Genomic DNA, 20,481 nt, shown 5'->3' on the forward strand with positions numbered 1-20,481 from the left:
TCTGAGTAGGATTTGTTATTTTTCTATTTCTTTTCATTCTATTTCATGCAGCAAATAGACTCATTTTATCCTCCTACTTCGTCCCACTATCTCTATATTTATCTTCTTTTTGCAAGGAAACAGAGTGAAAGAGAATATCTGCTATATCTGTTTATTTCGTGAAGAGAAAATGACAAAAAAACGTTGATTTTAATAATTAAGCATTATTTCTCTTCAGTTCAAATTAAAAAATTTCTCAACTCAGACATTTTTCTATGACAATGCTAATGTCTTGAGGCAATGCAATAAGCAGGGGATAAAGTTGGGTTAAGGGCAGTGAGGATTGGTCAAACACCATGTGAAGTAGTTTGCTTTGAAATTCATACTGGATATAAACTACTGTTTTCTGCTATGTGTTCGATATCAGACTATGGCGTAGGGAGAATTGGGTGACAATTGTCATTTTAACACGATCTTTATAGCTCCACTCGCAGCTCCTAACATTATTAAATTGATATCACGAATAGTAGCCATTGAAGAACATTTAATTTTTAAAATCCAGTGTTGAGCTATAATTAGTGACTCATTCACCTATCATTACCAAGCAATAATTACAAACAATATTCACCATCATTCATGATTCAAGTATAACAATTCACGTGACAATAGTAGTGGACCAGACTTATAAAATTAAATTATGAATTCATCATTACAAATTAAGGACAAGGAATCTAGTCGAATGCTGCATGTACCCCTTTTCCCAAAGGATAAACTAAACACAAAAATATTGGCTAATGGGCTAGAGCCTAGAAGGAACTTAATTATGAAGAAGACAAAAAGAAAAAGATCGCTATTAGGGGCAAGTTCTGCAAGCTAATAATAGCGTTAATTAAATTTGCAATCTTGTTTACGTACAAATCGTATCACTTAAGAGAATAAGAACTATTTCAGCATTAAAAAATTATTAACAAGACTAGAACAAAGTGGAGCCAGATGCAGTTCCCACAAAATAAAAAATCTCGAACTCTAATAGAAAAAGTATAAATAAGTTTATACGTGTTTATGGATTAAAGCACCAAATATGCACGTTACTGGTGAATTTGATATGTTTATCATAGGACCATTTTGAGAGAGGAATGTCGGGGCTATAATGTGGACAATGTTGTTCCTCGTTGTCGTAGGATTTGGTAACGTCGTCCAAACAAGTTTTAGCAGCGTTGCGTTGGAGACAAAAGCTGTGTTCTAGAAGAGGACCTGTGTTAAATTGCGCGTGCATAGAGACGTCATCACTCATAAGCTGCTGTTTTCTTTACTTTTCGCCACGGGTATGAACACGATCTCAATCCCCCCTCTCATAATTCTCTGAACAAAGAAAAAAAGAAAAAGGCTCGGAGAAACAGCCTTAGCTTTTTGGTTTCGTAGCAATTTTGTTTCATAACTGACAAAAGGTAGAAGAAATATTGTTCCTTTTGCCTCCAATTCTCATTGACGATTGTTCCCCCTTGAATTCTAATTGCATTCAAATATGTTTTCAGAAAATTATTCCTATTCACGTTTGCTTTTTTAAGTCAACTTTGGGTACCCTTAAGGACCACTAGGAATGAAAAAGCAAGACCTATGTTAGTGGCTACTTCGTTGTACTAACGGATGCACAGATAGGCTTCCTTTTCTCTTTTTTTCTTTCCGCCTCGTCTTAAACGAAAATCACAAGTGTGATTATTTTTTTCTTTTCTTTACCAGAGGACCTCTTGATGTACAATAGCCACACACCCAAATTTGTTTCCAGGCAAATTATACATTCATATATTATCATTATATGTGCGTGTAACGTTAGTGAATGTGTGCAGGTTTTTTGTTTAAGCCAAAGTTATGAATGAATGAAAGCTAAAGACCGAGAAGAGAACCTTCCCTGGCAGATAATTCCTGACATAATGCGGTAAGGCCGAAAGAGTGAAGGCATTATTAAATGCATGCCCATTCTTTATCCGCTAGCAGCTGCAAGATAAAGCAGTCTTTCAGTTGCGTGATCAGGTCATCTTTTTCGGCCGCTTTCTTTTCTTTTTCTTTTATAATTCCTATATTGAGTCCAAAATTAGGTACAAAATTGAGCATGGCACATGCAGGTAACCACTTGAATCAACATAATCTAAGTATGAAAAGGTCAGGGAGAGAGAAATAGACAAAATGGTAGAATAATGTATAGAAGTATTTGTTTCTTCTTTTTAAGTCTCTTTATTTTTTATATCTTCACTGCTTTATTCTCAGTTTTAGCATATCAATTTAGAAATCAGTGAAAGCAATTCCTGTTTAAATCTTAAAAAACAAATAGAAGTAACGAATTATAATTTATAGAATTAAAAATAAGAAATGCAAAACAAAAAGGTATTTTCTCAACACTACTAGGCCATATTTCTCCACTGTTAAGCAGCTCCCCAAACGCATTACCATTCTACCAAATGAAATGCAGTCCTGCAGTCTCTCTTTTTGGCAAATATATGATTTTTCTAAAAAAGAAGGTACAGTAAATACATTATCAGTGAGGTTTAGCTTAACAGACTCTATCTTTGACACGGAGATATAATTTGAAAGAGGACTAACTAGAGTCTGGTCACCTATTTGATTGCAAACCACTACCACCATAATACTGCTTGGTTGTTTCACGTGAGAACTCGGCAAAAGTCATCCCTTCCTTCAACCGTGACGAAAGAGGGGGAACTATTTTGTTAATTTCTTGACTTAGATTATCGTTGTCCTGTCCAGACTGCCGTTGCTCCTCATCAGAAGCCACTAAACACTGACCATGAAACCCATTGAAAGAGGAATTTCCAAGAGGATAATCTGAGATAGAGAATGTTTTAGTCCAAGCAGGCTGCAGAAATACAACAAAAGTTTCTCTACTCAAATTTTCAAACTTGGAAGGTCTATGAACAGAGTGCAGGGTCGCACGAAGCTTCCCCTTTGAGATTATATCAGCAGCTTCCCCAACTTGAATGATAAAACTTTCTGGAGGGGCCTTCACCATGATGGCCCTTTTCCTATTAGGATTATATACCTGCAAGCATGTATGCCCAGTTGGCGATTGACATTCATCAAAACAAGATGATGGAAATGTATTTTCCCTTTGGCTTGCCTCTGAATAAGATGGTAGAATAAAGAATGGAGTCGTTAGAACAGTGAATATACCATAATCATAATGCCACTGCTGCCACAAATTTGAATGAATTCCACCTGGATTCACATCACGGGCAATTGAATTCAACTCTGACCCTTCCAATGGTTTCACATTACTAGCACGTTCCTTACTTGTTGCTCTGCTCCTTTCATGTTGTTTAAGGAGAAGAGCATCAAGATGTGAATGATAATGAATGAGTCTCCCTTTAGCCCCACATGAATCCAATAAACTCATCTCTAACTCATTGCCACCAATAGCCCTGTCACATATTCGAGCAAGGCAAAGCCCAAGCTCCATCATACAAAACCCTAGCTCTTGGAAACAACTTCCAAGATTCTCGAATTCAGTACCACGGCACTCTCTAACTGTTTTTTCAACAAGTGGAGATTTGGTATATTTCAGTTGCATGGCAAAGGAGGACACACTCCTATCAGGATTTCTCAGAGGAACGTCACCACCTACGTTATGCTCCTAGGAAGAAAGAACGCAATGCAAGCACAATGAGCATCCCTACAAAACTGAATTGATTTTAAATCTAAACCCTAGGTTGATATTTATGTGAAACAACGTATCAGAATAAGAACATTCCAGTGAGAAATCTCATGTACACAAGAGGTAAAATTACCTTGAGAAAGAGTTTTCGGGTTTCGCGGGGGAGAAGGGCGAGGCTCCGAGCGAGTGGGAGAAGGTGCGAGCGGAGGTCGGATGCGTTGGGGACGCCGGTGACGGCGAGGAGGCCTGGCCCACTAGGCCCTAGGGCTTCCATTATGGAATCCACTGTGGATGAAGATGAAGGCGAACATAAGTCTGAGTATTCAAGCTCATGCAGATCTATCGTCTCTTCTTCCTCCATCTCCATCCCTTGCAGTTGCAGAGACAGAGCAAGAGAGTTTGAACGTTTGCAAGGACGACACTGATAATACGGGCTTGGGCTCTGATGTAAATTTGTATTGGGTTTTTCCCCATTTCAACACGAGCTTTTACTTCCTTGGCATTTCTTCCTCCACCCCCGTAATTCTGCACTCCAATGGGGAACGAAATGACCTAATTGTCCTTACTTTTCCACTTCATTTTCTCATTTTTCTTTTTTTCCTGCAGCAGTTGCCAGGTGTCCTGAGTCTCCAACTAACTCATCCTTTCTCCTTATTTCTTCCACCCATTCTGCTACTTCACTCTCTCAACGTTATTCTCACACGTTACACATAGCCATCTTCATGTCTAACAGGAGTAACGATTCTCAACTCTACCACATACTCATGAACTGCGCTTCCTTTGTCCCACAATGTGCTTCCATAAGCACTTGTTCCCATCATTCCACCAATCCCTAAACCACATCAGTACGATGCATAAGGCAAAGCCAAACTATTCTCTCCGGTCGCCATGATGATCTGTCTCAACGACACGCCACTCTGCACTATCATTGTCCTTCCCTTCGCATAGATGTTCAAATTTCAAATTTCAAATTTCAATACACTTTAGGAGGTGCATGGAAAGGTCCACGAGTGATTTCGCACCTTCCAAACGAGAATTTCAACGTCTTGGTCGACGAAGAAGATGGTGGTGGCGGCGGTGTTGTCCTAGTTGTCGATCATGTTCACGAAGTCTTCATCAGTCATGATGGAAGTGAGGCAATAGAGTTCAAGACCATCTTCAATAGGCGCGTGGAGAGGTCTGCAAGTGATGTGGAGCCTTCCAAACTATAATGTTAGCGTTGTCGTCGACGGAGTAGAGAGATTTTTCGTGGGGCACAGGACGATGTAGCTCCCGTATCTGTGCATCAAATATAGCTCCGACGACGCCGGCACAAAGGGCTCGCCCCGTGAATTGGTGTTTCGTGAACACGACGACAAATGAACCGTGTCGGGGTAGTTGAAGTGCGGCAGCGAAGGTGATGGTGCAGTCAAAGTGATTGGCGGTTTAATCTCATGATGAGATTGAGAGAGAGAAAGAGGGATCAATGCCCTCTTCGTAATGTTCTTATAGCAGAGCCCACGACAGGTAAAGGGTAATGGACATATATGTTTGTTGATTTTATAACAGGAAGATTTGGGAGTCAGATATGGTGACTCCACAGGAAAGGAAGAAGGGCTGAGGAAGTGGAGGAGCATCTTGTCGAATCTGATACCACATATAAGCTCTTTTGTTATCGTGATCAGTGTCGAAATGAATGGTGGTTGTCGGCGGTAAGACTGTGATCGTCATCTATAGAGATAAAGGTTTTATATTTGGATTTTGTGAATTCTTCTACTTTGAAGCGCTGCTTGTGAAGGGCAACCAAAGAAACAAAATAAAATTCAAATAAAGGGATTTGACCGTGAGAGAAAAAGGTGCGGCATTTCAAGAAAAAACATAGGAGAGAGAAAAAAAAAGTAAAGATTCATTCGCCACGGAAGATATTCAATTCATACAATTTTAACAACTTTAAGACATAATATCTACATTTTTAAAACTTGATATTACACTGAAAATCACCACTAAACATAGGGACCAAATAAGTATTTAAACCAAAAATAAAATAAAATAAAATAAAGAAAAAAAATTACAAATTAACACGTAACATGTCTTTTAACACCAAAATTAGAATTGGATTGAAACATAAAATAAAAGTGAAAGTTTAATCAAAATGAAAAAAAAAAGAATAATTAAACCTTATTTTTACTATAAAAATGTTGGAAGTGACCCATTATTAAGCTGTAATATATTTGAGTATATGTTAGCTATGTAGGATGATATACTTGAATGAGTACGTGGAGTAGCATTTAAGCTTGAATTTGTCATGATCATACTAATGTCGGATACAACAATGTCTAACAAGAAAAGAAGACTGTATTATTAGGTTGTGAAAGATATGGCAAACATAGGCATTACAACAAAGAGGATTTATAGCTACCTCTAAATGGAAAAGAAAAGAAGAGTATATTATTAGGTTATTTTGCTAATAATCAGATTTTGAAAAGATATGTTTATTCCTATCATAAGTTTTTTATATGAATAATATTCTCAGGCATGTTTAAGTTATTGAGGTGAATATGCACCATTGAATGAGAAAGTTGGATTCTAGAAAACCATTTACAATAAAAGATTGTGTCTACTTTTTATAAACAATTCAAAAACACTGTTTCAAAGAAACCGGCGAACCTCTTGCTTTAACGTAGGGTGAGGAAGTGTTTTACTTCGGAGACGTCTCAGAATGCAAATGGTGCCATAAAGAGCAATAAGAATAAGAACAATGTCTGATTATATAGAAGCTAAGCTAGTAAGCTACTCTTCAATTTATAACTTATAGTTCTACATAAAATTATACTAATGTTAATGATCATAAAAGTGCGTCAGAAATCCTGGGACCACTACAGTATCCTTAAACCTTGGTCAACAAGCTGTTTCCCTTGGAAAATCTCAGGCCCGAATGGCTTCAACAACAACACTCTTCAAACCTCTGCTGTTGTAGGAGCAGTGCACTGAACTAATGACACTCCTTTTGATCTACTACTGATAAAATACTTCAAACTAGTTGTGCTAGTGCTGCTGAGTGCAGCATATCAGAAAATGCTGATGATGTCAACTACAACAATAAGATTAGAAGCTGAGCTACTGATCAAATTTACAATATTGTTAACTATCTAACGGTGCACCAGGAAACCTCATGCAACAGTTTCTTTGAAGCTCTTAGCCAACCAAATAGCTGTCTCTCTTGGGGAAACCTTCTCAGGACCGAATGGCTTCAACAACACCCCAAGTTCTTCAAACCTCTGTTGCTGTAGGAGCCGAGCTGAGAACTCAAGCAAACCCTCCAATGCCTCTGCACGTTGCTGATAAGACGAGGGGTCAAATCTGCGCTGGCAAGACTCTGCAGAGAAGTGGCTTGAAACAGCATGCTCAGAGCATTCATGTGAAACTGGAGCAGCACTCTTTGGGGATTGTACACTTGATGGGACACTGACTTTGTCCACAACTTGGATTGTGCACTTGTCTTTCGTGATTAAGCAGTCGGCACTCTTTGGGGAACCAGAAGAACACTGAGCCGAGGTTGATGAAGTTCCATGAACAGGAAAGAGAGAATCCTGACAAGAGGCTAGAGGGAATTCAGCAATCTTGTCGATTCGTGGTGCATTGACAGAAACATCAGGAGAGACCATGCCCCGAAGAAGACCAACATTAGCTCTATATGGGGTGGTCATGCACATGGTTTTGGAAGGGAGTGGAAGGGAAGCTCTGCGAGATGGTGGGGTAAATTTAACACCAGGAGTAGAAGATACTGGAAGCTGCAATGATAACAAGCAAACAAATAAATTGATATCGGGTAAATATGACATGATTCAAATGCTTATTCAGGTTGAGAAGTTAACATAATTGTATTGGTATAGTCAAATTATTTTTTTCTCTTTAAATTTCTTCCGTGATCAAAATATACGGAGGTATTGAGAAGTGTAGAACTTGAACTTACCAACTCACGCTTGAAACCTGTAAGGGATGTCTTTGATGGTATTGTCTGCCTTCGGGGAGTGGCATATTCTTTAGCTGTTCTCAATCTTGGCACCCTATCAACAGTGGACGACTTGGAGTCTCTTGACTTGTTGGAATTGCATCCTTCACGGACACAACCAACAGACAGCTCACAGTGTTTCTCTTTTGAACACGTAGATAATCCTTGACCTCTTTGAGTAGAACACACAGAACCTAGTTCAGTTCCAGAAATACTAGGATTCAACGCCCTGTCATTGCTGAATGACAATCTTTTACCTCTTCCAGAAAGAGTAGAAACAGAATCCGTCTCTACAAACCGAGTCCTCCTTATATAGTTTGAATCAGACCATTGGAATGGGTAAGTACTTCTTCTAGGGTTATTTAATTTCAAGTGAATTTTAAGAATGTAAGGTTGAAGATGCGGATGATTTAGCAGCTCTGCCGCCTGCCAAAAAATTGCACTTAATTTGTGTTAAATAAATCCACCAAAATGACGTTAACTGGACAGAAATAAACTAACTATAACTACTGCATCCAAAATTATGCTCAAAATGGAAACCAAGAAATGGTTCTCTAAGAAACCTCTAGACACACATGTTATGCAGAAGTGTAAATAAACACAAGCTGAAAGACATACATTTTTTCACGTCACATTTCTCATTTTCCAGAAGCTAAGCCTCAGGTAACTAACTTCACTAAAAATGGTTAACACCCCATACTTGAAGAAGGCTACAATACAAGTATAGATCCTGGGAGATAGCCACTAAGGTATCAATCACGAATCATCTATTCCACTTACACAATACAAGTTAAAACCTAAAAATAAAAATCGTAAGTAAAAAATGAGACCAGAGAATCCACATCTAGTATGAACTTTCAACTGTGATGAGATGACATCTAGCTTGTATTTATCATTCAAAGAAAATGAAATGTAGAGTCAATTATGTAGGCACACCATTATTTTACAAACTCGTTTCCATCAATCAATTCACATCTTGACAGAAGAGAAAGAAATAAGGTACAAAAAGCATACACTGGGCCGAAGCTCTGGATTCTTCCGCAGCATACTCTTCACGAGCCCCCGACTGAAAGATGACACGAACATATTATCACAATAACTAACATCGATCACATCATTGAATGGGGTCATGGGGGCAATAAAATGAGCATCAAGGGTCAATCTAATCAAACTGCTAATTGAGATCATTTTTATCTCATCTCTTTGCTTTACTTCTTTTAATATTTTTCACTAAATCCTGGGTTGAGGAAAAAAAATCCCTGTACCATTATTACATGATTTGTTTTGCTACATCTTAATTCGTGATTTTATCATTCAATTGAGTTTATTCTTTTCAGTTCTTAATGCTATTCTTGGACTGGTTAGCAATTGAAATTAAACTCAACCCCTCAAATGGAAGATTGGTTATTGCATTTGATCTTGAGGAATTTCACCATAGTGGTTGAGAACCTAGGAATAAGACTTAATAATTGTGTGATATCATAAACATGTTACATACTTGTTTGGGTTAGGAACATCTAAGGAGCTAAGGTTCTCGGTGGGCACAACAGGTAAATGCCAAGGAATTGAATTTGGCCTAGAGTAGTGAATTTTATCTTCAATAGATAGATCGTAATACTTACATTGAGAGCCAAGTCAAATTGCTTGGAAGAAGAACAGAGAGGAATCTAACCCTCGTCAATGGTAATCAGGGTTGTTAAATTGATTGTGAATTGTGACCTCTGAGACCTGCCATGTTCTATGTTCTGTTTTCTGTATTCCTATCCTCTTTTTTCCTTTTTTCTCATTATCAATTCAAATAGAGATTTGTGGTTTGGCACTTGGATTCGATCTAATCCTAAAGGGAGTGATACTTTATATTTCATTACTCATATAACAGTCAATACACTTGCTATTGTTTCCCTGTAAACTGATAAAGAGACTAAAGAAATAAAGATTACTAGGAAATAGAAGACTTACAAAGAACCAGAATACACTGTTGGTAGTGGAGCCACTAATGACTTGTTTATTTTGTTGATCAGTGCTTGCATATCCTGCTCAAATAGAATACAGAAAAGAAAGAACCGATTTCACGTTGTCTTCAAAAATGTAATAATATACATTGCCATGGACACTGATGATGCAACATAAAGTTTCATGTTTCAAATGAATTATTTGTATCCTCATCAAATTTCCTTTGGGTGTTGTTTGGTTTAAAGGAACGATGAAGATGGAACTAAGGTGGGGTGTTTGGTAGGTGATGAAGTGAAGAAAATTAATTTTAAAATATGGTGGATCTACTTTTCACATATTTCTACTCATCTCTCTATCTTTCTCTTAATGCTTTCTTTATTTCTCTTCAACCAAACACCTTTAATTCTCACTTTATTTCTCACCTATCCCCACTCTATCAACTTATTCTCATCCATCCTACTTCTCTTCTCTATACCAAATAGGACATTAACATAAAATGTTTTGCCAGTTACGTGTCCTTAAAAGAAAAGCAGCCAGCCAAAGAGAGAAACTTACAAGAGCTTTGAAAGCTGGTTTGTGAGCAGCCATTTCATACACACAGCATCCTAACAATTATTTAAAATGCAACAAATGTCAATTGCAAATGAAAATATACTTGAAGATGAGATAGGAAAGAGTAATTAATCCTAGGTGATCTCAGGGGTAAAAGATAAATCCATCTCACCCAAAGACCAGATATCTGATTTAGAGCCATAGGGTATATCAGCAAGAAGTTCAGGGCACATATAACTTGGAGTGCCAACAACCTAAGTAAAGAGCAAGAGCACGCTAAGATATCAGGTGAGAGTAATCAATGGAATATGTTGAATGTAACACTAACCGAGGATGCAAGATCATCGCATGTCAACATTTTAGCCAGGCCGAAGTCACCTGCAACCACATACACAACATAAGTATATGATACTAAAACAAAGCACAACTTAGATGTTCAAAGTCCAAACACATTCATGAAGCGTCAATGCAGTTAGAGGACCAAATGAAGAAAGCCATTACCTAGACGTATATCTTGATCTTTTGTCAAGAATATATTTGAACACTGAAAACAACATGAATAAAAGTTCAACACAAAGTGGATGCTAAATGATTTCAGATACTCGGCAATATAACATCTTCGGCACATGAACTAAGAAATCATTCACCTTGACATCACGATGAAGAATATGATTTGCATGCAAGTAATCAAGTGCCATCAGCAGTTGAACCAGCCACTTACAGAGTCTCTGAACGAAAAAAGATTTATAGATATTAACTAATTAAATTACATACACTTTCACATAGGAATTGAAATTATTCGTCCCAGGCTAAAAAGTAAAAGGGATTACTGTTACGGCAACCAACCTCTTCAGGAAAATGTACGCCATTGGCCTTTTTAATAGCTTCAGTCCTGCAAAGAAATTATAATAGGGCAACTTAATTAACAAATAAAAGATAAAATGTGCTCGTATCTGTTATGAGTTGCACATATACTTAAACTTAATGTAAATCATGACTTACATATCTCCGCCCTCACAATAACCAATGACGATACATACAAAACAACCCTGAAAGTGCAGGCACCAATTTCAATTAGTTCACAGCTAACCCACTGATTTAAATTTATCTTACTTTTCCCACCGGAAACTTAAAATTCTTGTTTGCTCTTCCCAACAACCCTGAGCTTATGTTTTAGCTTATGAATTCACTTTTTAATTAAAGAAAAAGTTAGCTTTTACTAGCTCGAAGTGAATAGCAATGGAAAATGAAAAGGCAAGCCATTTGGTTGTATGTTAAATGCAAAAAAATTGCCGCTGACATAAAAACATAAACTTGTGACAATGTGTACTAAGTTCTCCGTTACAAAATTGACCAAGAATTAAAATGCATAATTTGTATTACAAACAGGAGGTTCCACCATCAAGATCATCAATACTACGATAAAAATTCAGCATATATAAAGAAATAAGTGAATAAACATAAACATCATTAAACATTTGGAGTTCAAAATTAGTTATGTCTGTCAAAGCGTAAACCAAATTTGTTCTCTTGGAACTCTTAGTAAGCCAAGTAAACAGAAACACTACAGAATAAGAAAAGACAAGAACATTAAAAAAGTTTTCATTTTTTATGTTTCTTTTTTCCTTTAAGGCTAACCTTTTCTACCCATGAATCTTTATACTCCACGATAAATGGGTTTCGAACTTTAGAGATAAGCTCCATCTGCCAATTGAAAAACAAGGAATAATAAGCAGAGCATCTAAGAATCTTCCACATTATAAAACAAAAAACTATCAAATAGAAAGATGAGCACACTATTTATTAAATAAAAACACCAAATGCAACAGTAAATAAAAAAACCATAAACCCTAGACAAACATCAACTTCAGAAGCTCAAGAAAAAAAAAACATTTCTTTTAAAAATGGTGGTGTTAGTACAACCTCCTGGTGAGCAGATCTGCGTACTCTATCCGTCTGGCGGGCAAGCCGGATCTTCTTAAGAACATACCTAATTTTACAGACAAAATAAAAAAAATAAAAATATATATACATATAAAATGATGTTATTCATGAGAGTGAATATAAGCAAAAGGGTCACCTTTTGTTTTCGTGCCTGTGTCTGACAAGTAGAGCAGAAGCAAAGGAGCCTCTTCCAATCTGTTCTAGAACCTCATACTGCTCCATTTTCAGAGCTTCACTTCACATGGATAGAAACTATAGAAAACAGAGAAAGAGAAGAAGAAGAAGAAATGGTAAGAGTAGTAAAGAGAAAGTGAATATAAGTGTGAAGAGAGCGTTATTCCAGCGTGGAAACTTACCTTCCCCGTGCTCTTATTTTATTTATTTTATTCATATGTTTCCTGTTGAGTCATTTTCCCAGAATAGGCTTTTAGACTTTGACCCCATTCATCTTCTTCTTCATCTTCTTTTTCTGTTTGAATTAATTTTCTTTTCAGTTTCTCTTACTTCAAATTCTTTTCTTTTCTTTTTTGCCGCTCTCCCATCACCAATTTATTTAAAATAAAAGCATAGAATATTTACTCGGGTTGGTGGGTCAGGAATCAGAGTTTGCCATTACTCTTACAAAATCCAAACCAAACCAAACGCAACGCAACACCGTACCAGCATTGTTTGTTTCATTAACTATTCAGTGGTACCTGTCATTCTACTTCCACCTTTGACCATCTTCCTTTTCAGACAATAATTATTTTTTCCAAAAGCTTCTTTTGCTTAATTAATGCCACAAATAATCAGATAAGCAAGGTGTTTGGGACTATAAAGCCCCTTTGCCAGTTTCTGTTTCTAGCAAGAATTAAAATCAAAATTCAACAGGGTATTCATTTTCATTCACCAATCACCAATTTTTGTTTCAACTAAGGTTTAATTACAGATTTAGGTTTTTAATTACCAAATATCTACTTTAATACACGGACCTCGAATTAATTACAGAGGTTATAAAGAGGACGGCTCTCGCATCGATATACAGTGTTAAAGAAAAATTATAAATATACACTTTTTAATTTTTTTTTAATTTTTAATATCTAACAAAATATTAATATTTTAATATTTTTTTACTTGATTTATTATAATCTAATTTATACTTTAAAATAAAAATATTTGTGTTATTAATGTTTAATAAGTGTAAAATAGAAAATGAAATGGTTGGAACAAAACATTATAGGCTAGTGAGTAAACTGTGGCATCCTCAACAACACTGTAATAGCACAATATGAACAATCAACTCATAATGTAGTATTAAGATGGAGACATTACATATAGGCAGCAGCAAAATCATAACTAGATAAGACTTGGGCTGCTCCCAAAAGTACATACAGATAAAAGTTAAATATAAATAGGTGATTGTTCCAAGTTGGGAGAGTTGATTTTTAGTTTTATTAAGATTATTATGTATTTATTACTCCATTAATTATCATTTATAAATAGCATGATAACGTACTTAATAATAACCTAAATACATGTTATTCATAATTTTAATATGTAACAATCCATTTATATGGAAACTATATAAGATAGACGTCATCATATTTAAGTATGAGAAAACAGTTAAAAGTTAATCATTTAAGTATGAGAGAATAGTTTAATTAGTACATAAAGTTTTGGAAATTACAGTCATTCTCAAAAGAAGCCATAATTTACCCTTTAACACATGAAGAATATTTCAAAATACACCACAACCATGAAATTCTAACTAAGTTAAGCAGTGGTATCCTCGTCTTCCAATGTCTGCTCCAAACGCATCTCATCTTCCTCTGCTCACATTCAAGTGGATGATCATTGCAAAAGAAAATATCAACATACAAGCACACAAGCAAGCAAAAAGGGTAAGCTAGTTAAACAAACAATAATCATATAACACAAGTAATTAATACCATCATGTTTATTTAACAAGAGTCACATATATACAAGTCTAACCATGCATCAAATACTCAACACGACTCATCCGGATTTGTATAACTATCGAACTATTGGTAGTTTTTGCACTTGTATAGTTTAGTTGGCACTCCCCAACACTATACAAGGTTAATCCTTATACTAGTCTATAGCTAAACTCTAAGTCTACAGACAAGGACCTCCCTCTACTCTCACCACTGAGCATGAATGATGTTTAAAGTGTAGGGATAGACTTACCATTTCAAAGCTCCATACATTTATACAAGACAACAACAAATTCTCTACAATCACTTCCAATCATCTCACCTTGAGATTTCCCAATCATACTCAATTTGATTCAGCTTGATTCACAATTATATTCTTACAAACCACAGAAGTCTAATAAGTAAACATACATAACACTCTGCCAAGCAAATAACCTCAATCAATCCAAAACAGATGAAGAAAAAAAGTGAAACCCACTTCGACTGGTCGCATAGCACACTCAGTCGCACAGCGAAACCAAGGGATTTTTGCATAGCGAGCACAACTCGCATAGCGAACCCTCAGACAAAGGTCATCCCCTCCCATACATTCGCGCAACAACTAAGCTCGTTGTACGAATTAACACACATAGCTCCAGACCCCCAAATCCCTCGCATAACGCCTCAGATTCGCTCCTCTAATTTATCTATATTTTCCCATCATGCAACAATCGCAAGGAAACCCTGATTCGCTATGTGAATCATCAAGCAGGGGTAACCCTGTTCAGCCACTCGCACAATGCACCATTTTCGTATAGCGAGTGGTGCAAAACAGAGAGCACCCTCTAAGGAGGACTCGCTATGTGAGAAAATTCGCATAGCGAGTCTGCATAATCTGCATAACACCCGTTCTGCATATTTATGTATTCCCCCACTCTCTTACCAATTATAGACATTTCTTCAAATTTCTAACGCCTTTAATTTGTGTTTTGTTCTCAGTTTAACTCATCTAAGTGATTCAAATCCTTCCTATTTCAAATTTAAAGTGATCCTAACTCAATTCCTAACCTAAAACACTTAATTCATCAACATGAGGACCCAATTTCAATTCTCCTACTTAGAACATGATTTTAACCAGTTTGGCACTCCTAATAAGTCACAATACACCTGCTAACAGTACCCTAACAGTCCTATTACATCTTAGACCCCAATTGCCCAAAATCACCTTCTCACTTCCTCTAAACTCACTCAAAACACTAAAATTTATTTAAAGTACTTCTTATGAACTAACATAACATGTTTCACCTCATCAACAATTTCAATTTGCAACACAACATCATACCCAATTAGAGTTCACAATCAAAAAATCCTCAGCACATCGTTCGTCATTTAAATGCACCAAAACTAAACATGCATCAACCAGTTTCTAGTACAATCAATAGCCCATCATTGAGTTCATGTGTGTGTGTGTATAGAGAGAGAGAGACACACACATATATATATACACACACACACACTAAGCTACAAAACAAGTAATAACTTAGCTCCCCTTACATGGAAACTTCACAGCTCAGTTCTAAAGCTTTCCCCTACAGTGTCCTGAGTCGCACAGAACCTAGTCATCACCCTACAGACCACAAAATTGTTATCAAGAACAACCCTTAGAGCTAGAGTTGAACAGGAGTTGAAATAAAGAAAGCAAAAGACACATACAACCAGTGGGATTTGCATGTCTTAGATCAAGAACAACAAAGAGAAGTCAAGGATAGCTTACCCGCTAAAAACTCAAACTTGATCGGTTCACGTTTATACACCACCTATTCGGAAAATCTACTGGCTCAGTTGAGAGAAAGGTTAGAAAGAATATGGAGAAAGATAGAGTGCAAGGTTTTTTTAGAGAGAAGAAATGGTTTAAGAAGAGTGAGCAAGGCTCAACAAAGTTTTATATTTTATACATTTTATAAAATAAAAAACTCATCTCCTTAATTTAATCCTCTTCTTTATTCTATTAAAAATACTCTTTTTAAGTTCTTACATAATACACTTTAAAGTAAACTTGTTTCTTACATAATAAATAAATATCTATATATATATATATATATATATATATATTCATTAATTATCAAATGTTAATCAATGAACCAAATCAATTTTGACGTGTATTTTTTTTAATGAACTAGCAAACTTATGTTTTTCGATCTGATTTCAAATGTATAACTCTTTATGAATCAAATACCAAGATAAAGTTGATATATAATTCACTTATATTAGTCAGAAATATCTTCACATTACTAAATTATCTTATAATGTGAATCTCCACCAATAATTTCAGGCACTTCTCTCCAATAACAATATTTTTTTTTAAATAGGAAATTGTAGATGAATAAAAAATAAAATGGAAAATAATAGATAAAGAAGAGAATGGAGATAAAGGTTTTGCGTAAATTGTAGTAAAATAAATTACAAAGAGTAGAACGGCAATAACTAAAGTATATCAACAAAAGTGATGATCCAAATCACTACAACCAACACTAGAACAACTAATTTTTTTCTATTCATGGTGTTATTATTATAAAGTTTTTTTGGTCATTAATTTATACTCTCTTCTAACTAACTGGTCATTTATATTTGCTGGGCTTAGTTCCCATCAATTTGAGCAAACAATGATTTTGATCAGGTTCTTCTTTATAATGGGCAATGGCCCATATTTCGACCTTCGACAAAAAAAAAAAAAAAAGAAGGGGAAAATTGAGTATGTTTACAAATCGAGTATGTTTATCATAAAATTGTATCCACTTTTGTAATCTTTTCTAAAATTTACACCAATTTAATAGATTTGAGAAAAAAATTGTACTTACTTTTGTGCTTTTTGCCGTCAGTAAAACATTTTTCTAAAATGTAATGTGCCAAAATAGTGACTAGACTGATTCAATATTCAACCATCACGCATAGATTAATTAAAAGATGAAAAGCTCTGCATTGTGGGTAAGAAAATAGTACTGTACGATATTTTTGTTTTTTTTACACTTGTGTGTGGTTATTGAGTCAGTAGGACTGTCCCATTTATTTGTCTATACCAAGTTTCATATTAAAAAAAATATAGTTTAACATACATAATTATTTTATATTCATATGATATTTTATTTTAAAAACTATAAAAGTTTATATTTTAAAATCATTTTATCCTGTATCAAATAAATATTTTACTTTTACAGTGTTACACTAAGTATTTTATTGGTTAACTCTGATAGTGTTTATCTTTGATGACTCATACTACCCGGTTACTTACCATGCTTTCATAATTTCCCTTATTAATAATATAAGTATGACACTCTTTTTCAATTACCATCAATGCTAATAAAATATTTTCTTATAGTGTAACATGCATTTTATAAAAATTGAGGAGATATGCAAGACAACATATTCAACCCAAGTTAATTAAAAAAAGTCAACCTCTAGTCAAATTCAACCCAAATTAATTAAAAAAAGTTAACCTCTAATCAAATTCTAGAAAAATTGATCTCTTTAAAAAAGTCTTGGAAAGAAAATGGATCAAATATGATTTTAGTTTATGAAATTTCACACAAAATTATAATTTGTGTTATAATCCCCAAATTTTTAAAATTGATGATAGGGTTAGATAAAAATATCTGAAACATACTATACTATAATTAATTGTATTATATTATACTAAAAAAACTTATCCACTTTTACTAAAAAATCAGTATATTATTTTATGAAAAACTGAACTTATATCAGTTTCAGTTTAGTTAACTTTCCTTTTTTCTAATTTCCGTTTAATTGTTTCGTTTTGACAAGAAAACATTATTTAATAATAAAATATTAATAAAAGAAACCGTTCACATAAACAATTAATAATTAAATTTTTAAAACAATTTTTTTATCACAAATTTCTATTATTTTTTTATCACTAAACATATATTATTTTTTAAATAATATTATTTTAAGTAATAAGTAAAATATATTTTTTTTGAATTTAATTTTATTAAATGATTAAGTAATAGAAACCATAAAAGAAAAAGAGACTATATAAAAAATAATACTTTAAATATATTATATTCTTTAACATATTATTAAATATGTAAAAATATGTTAAAAAAACTTTTAATGATATTAAAATGTGTGTAACTAAAATAACAATTTATTTTAAAAATCAACTTACATTAAAATAAATATCAATATTATTATTTTTAAATGATAATATTTTGCAGACTAAAATTAAAATATATTTTTGAACGTTAAATTTTATTAAATGACTATATAATAAAATATCGTAAAAGAAATAGTAATATAGCAAAAATAATTAATATTATCGAAATATCAAATGATAAAAAAATTAACAAATGGGATAACTTTTCTAGTATAATCTTTTATTATATTATAATAATTAATAAATATTAGTTTAATTTTTACATAATAAACTCAAACCAAATTACTAAACAAATTAAACATACCATGTAATGTGTTTCATGTTCCTTTCCAACCACAAAAACAAAGAAGAAAAAGAATTAAAGTGTCAATGAAGGTTACAAAAATGTTTTTCTTTAATTACCATACAAATGCCAAAACGAAATTTATGTCTTCTATATTATAATATGCTATTATGTAATTAAAAGTTTAAACCTTTTTGAAATAATTAAATTTTTGTTAAATATTTTGGTACATCTATTTATTTTTTAAAAGTTCTATAGGTATTTTTTATTTAGAAAATTCATTTTATTTAAATGAATATTAATCAAAATTAATTTTTATTTATTTTCAAAATTTTATTTTTAATTTTTTAATTTAGTCGTTAGATTTATCTTTTATAATGTTTTTTGTATACAATTTCACATGATATTTATGTAATAACGTATTAGTTACTTTGATTTATAATGTTAAATATTTTCTAAAATTTGAAATACATAAAATGTTAAATAAATAGTCCATAAATAAATTAAAATAAATAATAATAAGTAAAGAGAAATTAAAAGTAATAAATAAATTATTAAAATACAAGAGTTAATAATAAAAGAAAAATAAATAAAATGGGAGTGTATGACGGGAAAAAACTTATAAAATAAACTACTTTGTATTATTTCCTAAAACACTTTTCTATTTTTAAAATAGGCCAATAATTATAGCTTATTCTCTCCTTTGTTCTTATTTATCCAAATTATAGAAGTTCATTACATCAACCCCTGAAAGTTATTTGGTAATTTTATTATGAAAATTTGGTTAATTAGTTCAAATTAGTTAATGTTAATAAAAAAATTACCATGGTATTGTGTATGACCAATCTCAGAAAACACTTAAAAAAATATTTATTAATAATGAAAATGTTATGTGAAATCGATCAATTTAAAACAAATTAATTAATCACGCAAAGAACTGATTGAAGAAAATAGTTGGCCAAAGATAATCCAGATGAAAAATAATATAATTAAATTGCTATAAAGATGTATATGGGGGATCAACATTTTCCCCAGATATTATAATTAAATGATAATAACCACCTATTTGTTTGACTCCAATACACTGAATATATTTTCTAAAAATAATAAATTGAAAAATCATTGTAATGATAAACACTTTTGGAATGTGGTTGATTCCCCAGCAGACACTTCTGTCCTGTTGCCTCAAGGGTTCTAGATAGGTTATGGGTCATCATCATGATAAACTTAAATGCTTGACATGCTGTATATATATATATATATAATACTATTAATTAGTTCTTCATCATGTCGAATATGCATATACATCAAAATTTTATCTAGTACTTTGGACTTAGATAATCTTTAGTGCTTGAATTCATATTTTAAGAAAATAGTATTTTAAACTTTCCCATGATGAATTTTAGAGAAAAACACTTGATATAATAAAAAAATAACAATATTTAAAGAAAAGATGGAACGAGATAGAAAGAAAGAATAATAGCCACATAAATCTCAATATAAGGAATAATGTCCTCTGTTGTTGCAAAACCATGAAAATCTACGCATTTTTCAAATTTTTAAAACTTGCTCCCCTAAAATATAGTTAAGAGAAATCAAATAAAAAGAAAAAGATGAAACCAGATAAAAATAATATAAACATATTTTTGGATATGAATTTGTTGGTCTTTCAGTCTCATAATAATGAAACAAGAATGAAACTCAGAAAAAAAAAATATTAACTTAATGTAAAGACATAACAAAATCATAAATATATAAATAAGATATGAGTATAAAGATCAAACTATCATTTTATAAATATTAAACTATCCTCTCTCTCTCTCTCTATATATATATATTATATAATTATCTAATATTTTTTAAAATTTATGATTTACTAGTTCCAAATCATCGAAAATGTATCAGTAAAATATAAAAACACTTGTGAGATTTTATAAATAAGCAATTTGTATAACTGATAAGATGAAATATAAATGTAATGATTTCATATGGAAGATAATAGAGAATCAATAAAAACCATTTAAATACGTT

At 33.2% G+C, this 20,481-nt stretch overlaps 2 protein-coding genes across 6 annotated transcripts; both read right to left on the reverse strand.

Annotated features, from left to right (window-relative positions):
* Positions 1-2,305: 2,305 nt before the first annotated feature.
* On the reverse strand, positions 2,306-4,302 carry LOC106771053. Of its 4 annotated transcripts, XM_022784892.1 has the most exons (3): positions 3,777-4,302; positions 3,208-3,622; positions 2,306-3,111 (listed from the first exon to the last, which is right to left on the reverse strand). In XM_022784892.1, the coding sequence occupies exons 1-3, from the start codon at positions 4,008-4,010 to the stop codon at positions 2,588-2,590; spliced, it is 1,173 nt and encodes a 390-aa protein (XP_022640613.1). In that variant the 5' UTR covers positions 4,011-4,302; the 3' UTR covers positions 2,306-2,587. The 4 variants fall into 4 exon arrangements, with proteins under 4 accessions (XP_022640613.1, XP_014512427.1, XP_022640614.1 ...); XM_014656941.2 differs by having other exon boundaries at positions 2,306-3,622; positions 3,777-4,300; XM_022784893.1 differs by having other exon boundaries at positions 2,306-3,669; positions 3,777-3,908.
* Positions 4,303-6,423: 2,121 nt separating this feature from the next.
* Positions 6,424-12,610, reverse strand: LOC106772797 (serine/threonine-protein kinase Nek4). Of its 2 annotated transcripts, XM_014659390.2 has the most exons (15): positions 12,440-12,610; positions 12,220-12,335; positions 12,063-12,129; positions 11,778-11,843; positions 11,142-11,188; positions 10,986-11,031; positions 10,787-10,867; positions 10,641-10,683; positions 10,468-10,517; positions 10,312-10,393; positions 10,143-10,192; positions 9,594-9,667; positions 8,649-8,700; positions 7,596-8,060; positions 6,424-7,413 (listed from the first exon to the last, which is right to left on the reverse strand). In XM_014659390.2, the coding sequence occupies exons 2-15, from the start codon at positions 12,303-12,305 to the stop codon at positions 6,793-6,795; spliced, it is 1,830 nt and encodes a 609-aa protein (XP_014514876.1). In that variant the 5' UTR covers positions 12,306-12,335; positions 12,440-12,610; the 3' UTR covers positions 6,424-6,792. The 2 variants fall into 2 exon arrangements, with proteins under 2 accessions (XP_014514876.1, XP_014514875.1); XM_014659389.2 differs by lacking the exon at positions 12,440-12,610 and having other exon boundaries at positions 12,220-12,393.
* Between the last annotated feature and the right edge of the window lie 7,871 nt (positions 12,611-20,481).

The sequence above is a fragment of the Vigna radiata genome, chromosome 8 (assembly GCF_000741045.1).
Source record: "Vigna radiata var. radiata cultivar VC1973A chromosome 8, Vradiata_ver6, whole genome shotgun sequence".
Classification (NCBI taxonomy): domain Eukaryota; kingdom Viridiplantae; phylum Streptophyta; class Magnoliopsida; order Fabales; family Fabaceae; genus Vigna; species Vigna radiata.

Bases quoted from the DNA above. Each gene is read 5' to 3' on its own strand.
- LOC106771053 (XM_014656941.2), bottom strand. From the start codon at position 4,010: ATGGAGATGGAGGAAGAAGAGACGATAGATCTGCATGAGCTTGAATAC. The intron at 3,623-3,776 runs GTAATTTTACCT...CTTTCTTCCTAG, and splicing joins CCCGAAAACTCTTTCTCAAG to GAGCATAACGTAGGTGGTGA.
- LOC106772797 (XM_014659390.2), bottom strand. From the start codon at position 12,305: ATGGAGCAGTATGAGGTTCTAGAACAGATTGGAAGAGGCTCCTTTGCT. The intron at 8,061-8,648 runs GTATGCTTTTTG...ATTTTTTGGCAG, and splicing joins ATCCAGAGCTTCGGCCCAGT to GCGGCAGAGCTGCTAAATCA. The intron at 7,414-7,595 runs GTAAGTTCAAGT...TTATCATTGCAG, and splicing joins CAGGTTTCAAGCGTGAGTTG to CTTCCAGTATCTTCTACTCC.